A 14,819-nucleotide genomic window follows, 5' to 3' on the forward strand; every position below is an offset into this window, starting at 1 on the left:
ACTCGGGTACTTTGATGGGCTAGTGACAGGTGCTCTTTATTGGGGGGGGGGGGGCAATCAGTGTGGTTGGGGTGCACTGTAGTTGGTAACTAGCTGTTACCACACTCTCCTCCTCACACAGGATCAGTGTGTGAGGAGGAGAACACGGTGACAGCTAGTTACCGTGTTCTCTGTTGACATTTGTGACCGGCTGTGATTGGACACAGCCGGTCACGTGGTAAAGAGCCAATTTCATTGGCTCTTTACCTAGATCGGGGATCGACTCTGTCCGAGGGACGAGCCTCGTCCCCGATCGCTGCTCTGCGCGCCCCCGGGGGCGCGCATTGCAGAGAGAACGAGCGGCTCGTGCTGGAGCCGCTCATGTGATCGGCTGTGATTGACACAGCCGATCACGTGGTAAACAGCCAATTTCTATTGGCTGTTTACCTTGATCAGTGATGGGCTATGTCCGAGGGACGAGCCTCATCCCTGATCGCGCCGCTGCGCGCCGCCGGGGGCGCGAAGTAGCAGCTAGAACGGGCCGACGTCATATGACGGCGGCCCGGATCTAGACAACCACTTTGCCGACGTCATTTTACATGACTCGGTAAGGAAGTGGTTAAACATTAAAGCGGAGTTCCACCCAGGATTTGTTTTTTTTTTTTTTAATACCCCCGGGACAGTCAGGGCTAGTGCATTCCACAATGGCTAGCCTCTGATCTGTCCCGGGTTGCACTTACCTGCAAGACGAAATACTTACCTTGCAAACGTCTTGTCCAGCGCTGCCATCTCAGATGTGGGCAGCTTGAAGCCAGCGCGTCCTCTTCGGCGTCTTCTTCCGCCTTCTGTGGTCCCACGATGCTCTGCGCCGGCCCCGACGTCACTTCCGGGTCGCGCGCGTCACCCCTCCACAGCTTCTGGGCATGCCCAGAAGCTGTTTAGAAGGGGATGACGCGCGCGACCCGGAACTGACGTCGGGGCCGGTGCAGGCGCAATGATTCCTGGGAGCTATGACGTTCAGCTCCCAGGAATCATTGCAGAGCCAGGAAGTGACGACGGGCCGCGGCCGAGGAAGGAGGAAGAAGGAAGTAAGGTAAGTATATTTTCTTCGCTACGAGGTAAGTAAAAAAAAAAAAAATATGCGATTATCCATTTATTTTTCAGGTGACCCGGAGCGAGAAGATGGAGGTAAGTATAAAAATAGGGTGGAACTCCACTTTAACACAATGTTTGGACAATATAACACGAGCTTGAAAAACAAGAAATTACAGACTGAAATGGCGCAGTACAAAAGCACTATGAATTATTTATTACATTTGCGATACTTCGGAGGGGTGGAGGGCAATGTTCCCTCTAATTTTTTACTGTGCTGAGCAAATAAAAAAATTTCTGAGCGCAAACCTTTAGATTGAGCAATTGGGGGGGGGGGGGGGACGTCAATGCAGAGTGACCAGCTTGCCCCAATAAACTGCAGAGTGCCACAGCAATGCCCCCAATAAACTGCAGAGTGCCACAGCAATGCCCCCAATAAACTGCAGAGTGCCACAGCAATGCCCCCAATAAACTGCAGAGTGCCACAGCAATGCCCCCAATAAACTGCAGAGTGCCACAGCAATGCCCCCAATACATTGCAGAGTGCCACAGCAATGCCCCCAATACATTGCAGAGTGCCACAGCAATGCCCCCAATACATTGCAGAGTGCCACAGCAATGCCCCCAATACATTGCAGAGTGCCACAGCAATGCCCCCAATACATTGCAGAGTGCCACAGCAATGCCCCCAATACATTGCAGAGTGCCACAGCAATGCCCCCAATAAACTGCAGAGTGCCACAGCATTGCCCCCAATAAACTGCAGAGTGCCACATCAATGCCCCCAATAAACTGCAGAGTGCCACATCAATGCCCCCAATAAACTGCAGAGTACCACAGCATTGCCCCCAATAAACTGCAGAGTGTCACAGCATTGCCCCCAATAAATTGCAGAGTGCCACAGCATTGCCCCCAATAAACTGCAGAGTGCCACAGCATTGCCCCCAATAAACTGCAGAGTGTCACAGCAATGCCCCCAATAAACTGCAGAGTGCCACAGCAATGCCCCCAATAAACTGCAGAGTGCCACAGCAATGCCCCCAATAAACTGCAGAGTGCCACAGCAATGCCCCCAATAAACTGCAGAGTGCCACAGCAATGCCCCCAATAAACTGCAGAGTGCCACAGCAATGCCCCCAATAAACTGCAGAGTGCCACAGCAATGCCCCCAATAAACTGCAGAGTGCCACAGCAATGCCCCCAATAAACTGCAGAGTGCCACAGCAATGCCCCCAATAAACTGCAGAGTGCCACAGCAATGCCCCCAATAAACTGCAGAGTGCCACAGCAATGCCCCCAATAAATTGCAGAGTGTCACAGCAATGCCCCCAATACATTGCAGAGTGCCACAGCAATGCCCCCAATACATTGCAGAGTGCCACAGCAATGCCCCCAATACATTGCAGAGTGCCACAGCAATGCCCCCAATACATTGCAGAGTGCCACAGCATTGCCCCCAATAAACTGCAGAGTGCCACAGCATTGCCCCCAATAAACTGCAGAGTGCCACAGCAATGCCCCCAATAAAATGCAGAGTGCCACAGCAATGCCCCCAATAAAATGCAGAGTGCCACAGCATTGCCCCCAATAAAATGCAGAGTGCCACAGCATTGCCCCCAATAAAATGCAGAGTGCCACAGCATTGCCCCCAATAAAATGCAGAGTGCCACAGCATTGCCCCCAATAAAATGCAGAGTGCCACAGCAATGCCCCCAATACATTGCAGAGTGCCACAGCAATGCCCCCAATACATTGCAGAGTGCCACAGCAATGCCCCCAATACATTGCAGAGTGCCACAGCAATGCCCCCAATACATTGCAGAGTGCCACAGCAATGCCCCCAATAAACTGCAGAGTGCCACAGCAATGCCCCCAATAAAATGCAGAGTGCCACAGCAATGCCCCCAATAAAATGCAGAGTGCCACAGCATTGCCCCCAATACATTGCAGAGTGCCACAGCAATGCCCCCAATACATTGCAGAGTGCCACAGCAATGCCCCCAATACATTGCAGAGTGCCACAGCAATGCCCCCAATACATTGCAGAGTGCCACAGCAATGCCCCCAATACATTGTAGAGTGCCACAGCAATGCCCCCAATAAACTGCAGAGTGCCACAGCATTGCCCCCAATAAACTGCAGAGTGCCACAGCATTGCCCCCAATAAAATGCAGAGTGCCACAGCAATGCCCCCAATAAATTGCAGAGTGCCACAGCATTGCCCCCCCGCGACCCCGTGCACTTACCTCACGGACGGTCACGGCACTCTGTCTTCAGTCCCCGGCTTCCAGCTTCCCGCGTCTCCATCCTCCCGAGTCCCGGTGCCTCCTCCTCGGCCAATGGCATGAAGTTGGCCTTTCGGCCAATCAGGAAGCGGGAGGACCCGCTCCCTGATTGGCCAGGAGGAGGACCCGTATGACAATAGCGAATTTTCATTCGCTATTGTCACACGATGGGCGTGCTCTCGGGGTGCACGCTCTGCTCCCTGGCCGCTCCGTCTGCGGCTGCGCCGTCTAACTAGGTGCTTGCGCGGGACGTAATTTCCACTGCGCGTCCGCGCACGCGCGCACCTTAAAGGGAACACTGGTGGAGGGAGAGAGAAAGAGGGATGGATGGATGGATGGAGAGAGAGAGAGAAAATGAGAACGAAAGACTGATGGAGGGAGAGAAAAAGAAAGAAGAATGGAGGGAGAGAAAAAGAAAGAGGGATGGAGGGAGAGAAAAAGAAAGAGGGACGGAGGGTGAGAGAGAGAAAGAAAGATGGAAGGAGAGAGAGAGAGAAAGAAAGATGGAAGGAGAGAGAGAGAGAAAGAAAGAGGGAAGGAGGGGGAGGGGTGGAGGGAGAGAAAAAGAACGATAGATTGAGGGTGAGAGAGAGAGAGAAAAAATGAAAGAAAGAAAGAAAGAAAGAAAGAAAGAAAGAAAGAAAGAAAGAAAGAAAGAAAGAAAGAAAGAAAGAAAGAAAGAAAGAAAGATGGAGAGAGAGGGAGAAAGAAAAAGGGATGAAGGAAGAGACTTGGAGGGAGATAAAAAGAAAGAGGGATGGAGGGAGAGAGAAAGAAAGAGGGATGGAGGGAGAGAAAAAGAAAGAGGGATAGAGGGAGAGAAAAAGAAAGAGGGATGGAGGGATATAAAAAGAAAGAGAGAGATTTTATGAGGAATTTGAATAAAGGATGAATTATTTTTAATCAATGTTCTTTGTCTATTGTAGAGAGTCAGCCTGGGACAGGGTGAAGAGAGGGTTAATTATAGAGGGCAGTTATGGACTGTGACCTGCTGGGTGAGACAAACCCTTTGTAAAGGACAGTAGATCTGGCTTGAGCTGTATAGTTGTTGCCTGTAAGCCTGTTTGCTGCGAAAACTGTGCTTTATGCCCCATACACACGTGCAGATTATCTGCAGACTTTTGTCTGCAGACTAACCTTTTCTATGTAGTGCAAGGGCCTGCCGGATTGCATACAAATTGAAAGTGTTTAGGTTTGACCTCATATTATATGGTTTTGGTAAGTCTGCAGACAAAAGTCTGCAGATAATCTGCACGTGTGTATGGGGCATTACTCTTCTGTGGATTTATATTACAAGACAAGACTGTTGTTTCTTCCGTTTATTTTGCCTTTTGCTGAATAAAAGCATAATTTATTTCATTGGACTGTCCCAACATAAGAGGAATTTAAGGTTATGTATCAATAATGGGTGATGGTAACCACACCCCCAGTCATATGAACTTTCCATGATTCTGTACTTATATTTTACCAAGTATTTTAAACCTGAATTTGTATAACTATGTGCATGTCATTGTGCCCTTTGACACACATACTAACACGCCCTTTGCCTATATAAATAGGACGTTGCACAAGAAATGACCATTCTGCCATTGATTTGCAAGAGTGAGACATGGCAGTTTCTAAGCAAACCGAGGATCGTGAAAAACTGATGAGCCTGTTATTTGCACCTGGCAAAACATCAGCTGAGGATTTACTGTTCGATTATAAGGGGATTTTGTACCTTTGTGCTGTCTGCAGTGAGGAGTCATTTAAAGTACTGGAAACATTTGAAGCCAGGGAGGATGATTTATTGATTGCCTGCTTTCCCAAATGTGGTGAGTACACTTACTGAATATACCTGTACAATCCTACATTTTAATGAAACCTATTATACCACAGACTTCTGCTTCCTTTCAGACACATCAAGGGTTAACACAGGCACAGACAATAGCGGTCAGGCTTTGTGTCCTCCCACATTCCAAAGATATGCTGTTAGCAGAGGCATAACTAGAACCTTCAGGGCCCCATTTCAAGAAACCATGAAGGCAGGGCTGGCCCAAGACATTGTGCTGCCTGGGTCCAAGAATGAAATGCTGCCCCCCCTCCCCCCACCCAAAAAAACTTCACGCCCTCCAAAAGGCCCCCACATTCTATATTACTATGAAAGCAGTCAGAGGGGTGTGAGTGTGTATGGAGTGACGGCAGGAGCAGGGCAGAGCAGTAGACACTGGGCAGATGAGCGCATCAGGCTTTCTTCTGTCTATAGTGCCACAGTGCCCTGCAGTGCTGCGGACATGGTACATGAGAATGCAGTGCTGCGGGCATAATACAGAAGAATGCATGGCTGTAGGCATGGTACAGGAGAATGCAGGGCTGTAGGCTTGGTACAGGAGAATGCAGGGCTGTGGGCATGGTACAGGAGAATGCAGGGCTGCGGCCATGGTACAGAAGAATACAGGGCTGTAGGCATGGTACAGGAGAATGCAGGGCTGCGGGCATAGTATAGGAGAATGCGGGGCTGCGGGCATGGTACAGGAGAATGCGGGGCTGTGGGCATGGTACAGGAGAATGCGGGGCTGCGGGTATGTTACAGGGGAAAGCAGGGCTGCGGGCATGGTGCAGGAGAATGCGGGGCTGCGGGCATGGTGCAAGAGAATGTAGTGCTGCAGGCATGGTAGAGGAGAATGCGGGGCTGTGGGCATGGTGCAAGAGAATGCAGTGCACTTATCGGAATCTGGAAGCCCCCTTTAACAAGGTGACCCCCTAGATCCCGGCCCCCCCCCTATGTGAATGGATATCGGGTACATGGTACCCCTACCCATTCACCAAAAAAAATAATGACAAAAGAGAGTTTTGGAAAAGTCTTTTATAAAAAAATACTGTCCCCTGATGATCAGTCGCCTGGCCGCCTGAAAAATAGAAAAAAAAAAAAAAGAAGAAGCTCCTGCTTCTCCAGATGCTTCCGCGGAATGAGCGGTTTTGTTTTTAACAGCTCTTATATAGTGACCTGACGTCACAAGTAGGGATGATCGAACGGTTCGGGTCGACCATCGGTTCGACCCGAACATTGGGTGTTCGAAATTCGGCCGAATTCCGAACTTTTTGCGGTAAAAGTTCGGAATTCGGTCACCAGAACTGCCCAAGATGCAATGGGACAGGAAGTGGGCTTTAAAAGCCCGTGATTGGCCCAGAAACGTCAGCAAAAGCCAATGAGGGGGCAGGAGTCTGCTAGGAACGTGATTGGAGTGACTACGGGGACCAGAGGCCAATCGGGAGTGAATACGCACCACAGTATATAAGATAGCCCCGCCTAACCCCTAGCACAGTGATACAGAGTCTGATGAAGAGAGTGGAAGCATTTCTCTTACTCCTGCTTTGTTACACTAGGTTTGCTGCATAGACGAGTGCTTCTAAAGCTCCATATAGCAGAATTGCATTCAGCTTACAGCCAGTCAGTGTAGTTAAAAATACAGCGATTGTGCTGTTTTTTTGAGTTAGAAAAAAAAAAAATATTTAAAGGGACAGTGTCAGTCTTCTGCTGTATGGAGCTGTTCTTTTAGTGTGAGGAAAGGGATATCTAGTGTAGTTAAGGTACTTTATACCACAGTAGTTAGATTCAACAATCTAGTTTCTGTAGGGAAAGTGAAAGTGTCAGGGTTCTGTGTAGTGAGCACGTTGCACTGCTGTTATATCTACAGCAGGTATACGTGCTTGCTAGTCAGCAAAATACATTGCCTCAGTGACAACTTAACGCCTGTTCTTGTAAGCGTTAGGTCCACTGTGCAAAAGGCTTTCCTACTGTGCGTGACACGCATCTGCTGTGCTGTATTCAGCGACAACTTTGGGTCGCATAGCAGTGTGCGTTTTTCACCGCACAGAGTTGGCAAAGTCTCAGTGACGAACTTAACGCCTGTTCTTGAAAGCGTTAGGTCCACTGTGCAAAAGGCTTTGCTACTGTGCGTGACACGCATCTGCTGTGCTGTATTCAGCGACAACTGTGGGTCGCATAGCAGTGTGCGTTTTTCACCGCACAGAGTTGGCAACGCCTCAGTGACAAATATGCCAGGTAGACCAAGAAAAGGCATATGCGGCCCTGCTGCGGAAAGGCAGGGCCGGTGCTAGACTATTTTGCACCCTAGGCAAGACCAGCTATTTGCACCCCCCCACCCCCGCCAAAAAAAAAAAAAAAAAACTGTACACATTGCCCCCTTCCTGTACATTATGACCTCCCCTTTTAACCCTACACTCCCCTTCCTGTATACACTGCCCCCTTTAATCCTACACCCCCCTTCCTGGACACACTGCCCCCCTTTAACCCTACACCCCCCTTCATATACACGCTGCCCCCTCAACCCTACACCTCCTTCATATACACACTGCCCCCCTTTAACCCTGCACCCCCCTTCATATACATACTGCCCCCCTTTAACCCTACACCCCCCTTCATATACACACGGCCCCCTTTAACCCTACACCCCTCTTCCTTTACCCCCAACACCCCCTTCATTTACGTACTGTCCCCCTTTAACCCTACACCCCCCTTCATATACACACGGCCCCCTTTAACCCTACACCCCTCTTCCTATACACCCTACACCCCCTTCATATACATACTGCCCTCCTTTAACCCTACAGCCCCTTCATATACACACTGCCCCCTTTAACAGTACACACCTCTTCATATACAAAGTGCCCCCCTCTCTAGAGGTGACATCCACAGGGGATGAGGAGGGGACAGGAGAGGAATGTAGCACTGGCCATGGCTGCGCCCTAGGTGGCAGTGCGCCCTATGCGGCCACCTAGTTTGCCTAGTGGAAGCACCGGCCCTGCGGAAAGGGGCACAGCTTCTAGGGTGTCTAGAGGCAGGGGTGGACGTGGTGGTCAGTCCTCAGCCAGGCCACCATTTGGATTGTTCTCCGGCAGTGGCCAAGCTATACCTCCACAGTACGTACAGGAGGTGATGGACTATATTACCAAACCCTCATCATCGGCATCATCTGCAACTACAGTGACCCAGACAGAGAAAAGTGGTGAGTCTTCTGCAGTTGGCAGAACAAATAGAGAGGAGTCCATGTCCACCTCACGTTCTCCCTTAGACCCAACTTCAGACATGGCAGAGGAGTCAGCTGAGCTGTTTGACCACAGTGTCGGCCATCTACTCCAGCCTGATGCTCAGTCCTTTATGGAGTCTGATGTTGGGTCTGAGGTTGAGGAGGAGGCAGAGCAAGGAAGAGGGAAGAGCAGACGGCCCGCTCCATCTAAGGCTGCACCTGTTGTCTCCCGGGCCACACCTGATGCTCAGTCCTTTATGGAGTCAGATGTTGGGTCTGAGGTTGAGGAGGAGGCAGAGCAAGCAAGAGCGGAGAGCAGACGGCCCGGTCCATCTAAGGCCGCACCTGTTGTCTCCCGGGCCACGCCTGATGCTCAGTCCTTTATGGAGTCTGATGTTGGGTCTGAGGTTGAGGAGGAGGCAGAGCAAGCAAGAGGGGAGAGCAGACGGCCCACTCCATCTAAGGCCGCACCTGTTGTCTCCCGGGCCACTATACACACCTCTTCTTGCTGGGCCTTTTTTGAGACATCTCATGCAGACCGAACAGTTGCGATCTACAAGATTTGTCATAAGGGTATAAAACGTGGCAAAAATGTCAACCACCTGGGTACAAGCTGCCTAAACAGGCATTTGACAACCCACCACTTGGCACGTTGGCAGGAGCATTTGAAGAACCCACAAAAGGGCCAAAGATCAGTCAGTCGGCCTCCTAGTCCTCCTCGCACTCCTCCTCGTGTTCCACCTGCACACCAGTCTGTCCCTGCTATAGTCACTCGTCACTTGTTGGCAGCCTCCACTGACAGGGATGATGATATAGCAGGCAGTGTCGCATCTACCTCCAGCACACCACCAGCTGTAACGTCTAGATGCCAAATTTAGATTCTACACATGCTGGAATGAAAAAAAAATGTATACTCCCCGCCACCCACATGCCCAGCGTCTAAACAGTAGTTTGGCAAAACTACTGGCTCTGCAACTGTTACCATTTAACCTGGTAGAATCTGCTCCCTTCCGCGACTTTGCAAAATGTGCAGTTCCACAGTGGCAGGTGCCAAGTCGGCATTACTTTGCCCGTAAGGCCCTGCCATCCCTATACCAACATGTGGAAGGCAATGTAGTGTCGTCCCTGGCCAAGTCAGTCAGCCGTAAGATACACCTGACGGCTGACACTTGGTCAAGCAAACATGGGCAGGGACGGTACATTTCTAAAAAGATAAAGAGTTCCTGCGAGCTACCTCATAATACCAGATTTTTAAAATGCCGTAAACACTTCACTTCTCATAAAAAGTGTAAGCAATCTATAACATATAAAACTGTGTTGCGCAGAATCAGGGCCGGTGCAAGAATTTTTGACACCCTAGGCGAAACCTTATTTTGCCGCCCCATTGGCCCCGCCCCTGACTCCACCCCCTTCACCCTGCCCATGGATATGGTAGAGGTGGTGGGGATGGAGATTTTTGCAGCGCCATTCCACCTATTTCTTCAGCTTTGGGGGGCAGAGGAGGAGGAGGAGAAGAGGAGGAGGAAGAAGAGGAGGAGGAGGAAGAAGAGGAGGAGGAAGAAGAGGAGGAGGAAGGGGGGGAGAGGAGGAAGAGGAGGAGGAAGGGGGGAGAGGAGGAAGAGGAGGAGGAAGGGGGGAGAGGAGGAAGAGGAGGAGGGGGAAAGGAGGAGGAGGGAGAGGAGGGGGGAGGAGGAGGGAGAGGAGGAGGGGAGAGAAGGAGGAGGGGGGAGGAGGAGGGGGGGAGAGAAGGAGGGGGAGAGAAGGAGGAAGGGGGAGAGGAAGGGGGGAGAGAAGGAGGAGGAGAGGAAGAGAGGAGGAGGGGGGAGAGGAGGAGGAGGAGGAGGAGAGGAGGAGGAGGGGGGGAGAGGAGAAGGAGGGGGGGAGAGGAGAAGGAGGGGGGGAGAGGAGAAGGAGGGGGGGAGAGGAGAAGGAGGGGGAGAGGAGAAGGAGGGGGGAGAGGAGGAGGAGGAGGGGGGAGAGAAGGAGAATGGGGGAGAGAGAAGGAGGAGAAGGAGGAGGGAGAGGAGGAGGGGGAGATGAGGAGGAGGAGGGAGAGGGGAGAGGAGGAGGAGGAGGAGGAGGAGAGAGAGGGGAGAGAAGGAGGAGGAGGAGAGAGAGGGGAGAGAGAAGGAGGAGGGGGGAGAGGAGGGGGGAGAGATGGAGGAGGAGGGGGAGAGGAGAAGGAGGAGGGGGAGAGATGGAGGGGGGGGAGATGGAGGAGGCGGGGGAGAGGAGAAGGAGGAGGGGGGAGAGGAGGAGAAGGGGGGGAGAGAAGGAGGAGGAGGGGAGAGGAGGAGAAGGGGGGGAGAGAAGGAGGAGGAGGGGGAGAGGAGGAGAAGGAGGGGGAGAGGAGGAGAAGGAGGGGGAGAGGAGGAGAAGGAGGGGGAGAGGAGGAGGAGGAGGAGGAGGAGAGGAGAGGAGGAGGAGGAGGGAGAGGAGGAGGAGGAGGAGAGAGAGGGGAGAGAAGGAGGGGGAGGGGGGAGAGGAGGGGGGAGAGGAGAAGGAGGAGGGGGAGAGGAGGGGGTGGAGATGGAGGAGGATGGGGGAGAGGAGAAGGAGGAGGAGGGGGGAGAGGAGAAGGAGGAGGGGGGGAGAGGAGAAGGAGGAGGGGTGAGAGGAGAAGGAGGAGGGGGGGAAAGAATGAGATGGAGGAGGAGGGGGGAGAGGAGAAGGAGGAGGGGGGAGAGATGAAGGGGGAGAGGAGAAGGAGGAGGGGGGAGAGGAGAAGGAGGAGGGGTGAGAGGAGGGGGGAGAGATGGAGGAGGAGGGAGGAGAGGAGAAGGAGGAGGGGGGAAAGAATGAGATGGAGGAGGAGGGGGGAGAGGAGAAGGAGGAGGGGGGAGAGATGGAGGGGGAGAGGAGAAGGAGGAGGGGGGAGAGATGGAGGAGGAGGGGGAGAGGAGAAGGAGGAGGGGGAGAGGAGGGGGAGAGGAGGGGGAGAGATGGAGGAGGAGGGGGGAGAGGAGGGGGGAGAGATGGAGGAGGAGGGGGGAGAGGAGAAGGAGGAGGGGGGAGAGGAGGGCTGAGAGAGAGAGAAAAGGGAGTGAGGTGGGTGATGAGAGAGACCCCTAGCCCTGTCCCTATCTGCAGTCCCTCCTGTGTTACATCGTCCCAGTCTCTGTCTGAAGATGTGCAGGCCAGGTCTGTGTATGATGGACGGTACCTTCATCTTCTGTGTCATGATGCCAGTCTGGCTGTTTGATCCTCTTTCATTCCGTCCAGTTCCACTGAGTCCCGCTGCAGCCTGCGCCTCCCGCCTGTCCTCTGTTACAGCTCTGTGCCCCCGATCAGCCTGTCCTCCGCTCCGGGTCTGGAAGAAGAGGAAGTTGGAGCCGTCCATGCTCTGGAAGCACGGGTACGCTGCTCCCGCTGCTTCTCGCCTCTTTAGGGGGCGGGGTCAGGGGGGTGAGGTCAGGGAGGAGGCGGCCGCTGTTGAGCTCTTCTACCAAGTCCCAGGCTCAGACCTATCTGCCCTTGGCTGGCCACTCGATGATCACCGCGTTGTGTAGCGATGAATGCAAAGCCACCTACACCCAGAGAGTGCCGCTCATTGCTGCCGCGCCGCCACAGACAGGGCCGATCGTAAAGGAAAAGACACACTGAGCAGCTCCAGGCGCCCTCTCCTCCCAGTGGAGAGTAGGTAAGCCAGCGGCCGTGGTTGCGACCTTGGCAGCAGTGCGCCCTAGGCGGCTGCCTAGTCTGCCTAGCGATAGCGCCGGCCCTGCTCAGAATAAAAATCTATTATTTACGATAAAAATCTTCAATAAATAAACTGGCACATATATAAGTTCAATTGGATGAATCCCTAATAATCCTCATCGGTAAAAAATATAATATAATATAATATATATAAATTATGACCAATATAAAATATACAAAGTGACCGGTGAATAATTTAGTATAATAATAAAAACCCAATATTCTCTCAATAAATCTATTTAGATCCTCATATAAGTGCATAGTGCAAATAATGTGCAATATACATCTTGTTTCCAATTTATAAACCACAGTGATAAAAAAGTCCTAGTATAGTTCAGCATAAATTAATCCAAAAATAAAGTGCAAAATATGTAGGTAAAAAATATATTAATAATAATTAGTGTCCAAAAATAGAAAAATCCAAATCCTTGTGAATCAGTGCGAATGACAATGAAAAACTTCTTTGCAGTGCTCAGAACCACCCAAGGGTGGTAGGTGCTCCCCAAGGTAGTGAGTGACCAGAGTGTCACGGATCCTAAAATCACTGTGCACCCCCTTGTGAGTGGGCGCTCACCTTATAAACGATTATAACAGGCACATCTATAGGGGCTCGTTCTCAGGGTTGACCCTTCTAGGTCCTATTAATCCAGTTGTCCGTGGCTCAAAATACGATTTAAATTGGCCCTTATACCGGCAATCAGGAAAATCAATCCATCCAAACCATGACACTCCAGCAGCAAGTATCACCGTGATATATGCAAAAAAGAAATCTCCAATAGTGCTTATACCTTTTTAAATATTTGTTTCAATAAAAGAAGAATCGATATAAACTCACATATTTCAGTGCATCCATGCACCTTTAACAAGCAGCATACAATTATCCATACAACGAATCCAGCCGTAATGGAAAAGTGGGAGACGCGGTGGCTGTGTAACTTCTCCTCTGCTAATGCAGCCCGACAGTCTTACAATCAGTGAAGCGCTCCGTCCGTCCTTGCCCCTCCCCTACGCGTGACAACACAGGGACCTCGTGTCTTCCTCAGGGGGCCTGTTATAATCGTTTATAAGGTGAGTGCCCACTCACAAGGGGGTGCACAGTGATTTTAGGATCCGTGACACTCTGGTCACTCACTACCTTGGGGAGCACCTACCACCCTTAGGTGGTTCTGAGCACTGCAAAGAAGTTTTTCATTGTCATTCGCACTGATTCACAAGGATTTGGATTTTTCTATTTTTGGACGGTACATTTCTGTCACTGCTCATTGGGTGACACTGCTTGCCAGCGGAAGGGATTGTAGCCATAGCTCGGTGCTGCAGCCAGTATTGCCCCCACGACTGCAAACAGCTGGTGGTGTCGCTGATCCGGGTAGATCGATCACTTCTACCCCCTCCTGCTCCTCCTCCTCATCCTCCTCCATGCCCTCCTCTGCAGCATGGTCCTTTTGAATATGATGAGGTACCACGTAAGCGTTCAAAGGGTTATTCTATGTCTCAGGCCAAAAGGTGTCACGCAGTGCTGCAGCTTGTGTGTCTAGGGGACAGGCAGCACACTACGCCTGAGATTCTTGGGGCTCTGCAGGCACAGGCCCATAAGTGGTTGACACCATGCCAGCTGCAACCAGGAATGGTGGTTACCGATAATGGGTCAAACCTCCTGGCAGCCCTTCGGCAGGGAAAGTTGACCCATGTGCCATGCCTGGCGCATGTCCTGAATCTCGTGGTACAGCGGTTTTTGAACTCCTACCCGGGAATGCAGGATGTGTTAAGGATGGCAAGAAGGGTGTGCAGTCACTTCAGGCGGTTGTACAGTGCCACTGCATGTTTGGTCGAAGTGCAGCGCGAGTTTCACCTGCCGGTACACCGCCTCGTCTGTGACATGCCCACCCGCTGGAACTCCACCTTGGCTATGCTGCAGCTTTTCCCATCCACCCAGAGAGTCCACAGGATCAAATCCCTTGAGGACAGTCTCAAGAGGATTCTGGTGAACACGTTCCCCGACTCCTGTAGGGTGCAGGGGCGGGGACAACCTACGATGGACTCTACTGCTGGTCATGAGAGGAGCGTTGGAGAAGGCGTGCGGTTGAAGGATGCCTTTCTGTCTTTTTTTAGTCCTCACCGCCCAGGCCTCTCAGCTGCCACATCGCACTGACAGCGTCTGCAACACATGGTGGACGATTACGTCAGGGCACAAAGTGACACAGAGGGCTTTTCATCTGACGAAGCCGATCCACTGGCATACTGGGTCTTAAGATTAGACCACTGGCCAGAACTGGCCCAGTATGCCATGGAGTTGTTGACCTGCCCTGCTTCCAGTGTCCTATCGGAACGGGCATTCAGCGCAGCAGGAGGATTCGTCACAGACCATCGAACGAGACTCTCCACCGACTCAGTCGACCGTTTGACATTCATTAAAATGAATCAGTCGTGGATATCAAGCTTTGATGCACCTGATGCAGACCTTGTAGACTAGTCTATCGTTGCGATGTGGCTGCTGAGCCTCAGCTTAAGCCTGGACCATGGTGCCACCCTCAAACCCTCCTCTCCTTCTGTTTCGGTTCACAGAACCACATTTTAGTTATACCAAAAATACCATGTTTGCGCACCTGTTCCACAGGTGCACATCTTTATAATTTTTTGGCCTCCTTCAACACCAGCTCTTTGGGCTTACGGTGGGGAGGCTACGCTAAACAAAAAATACCATGTCTGCGCACCTGTTCCACAGGTGCACACCTTT

At 51.7% G+C, this 14,819-nt stretch overlaps 1 protein-coding gene across 2 annotated transcripts in view; it reads left to right on the plus strand.

Annotated features, from left to right (window-relative positions):
- Positions 1–4,955: 4,955 nt before the first annotated feature.
- LOC309549694 (sulfotransferase 6B1-like) overlaps positions 4,956–14,819 on the plus strand; it is a 94,483-nt gene continuing 84,619 nt past the window's right edge. For both annotated transcript variants that reach the window (XM_082250142.1, XM_082250143.1), the window contains exon 1: positions 4,956–5,170. In XM_082250142.1, the coding sequence (XP_082106268.1) occupies positions 4,966–5,170 (205 nt within the window). In that variant the 5' untranslated portion in view covers positions 4,956–4,965. The remainder of the gene's footprint in view (positions 5,171–14,819) is intronic.

This window comes from Pelophylax lessonae, assembly GCF_965119305.1.
Source record: "Pelophylax lessonae genome assembly, chromosome: 3".
In the NCBI taxonomy this organism is placed as follows: Eukaryota; Metazoa; Chordata; class Amphibia; order Anura; family Ranidae; genus Pelophylax; species Pelophylax lessonae.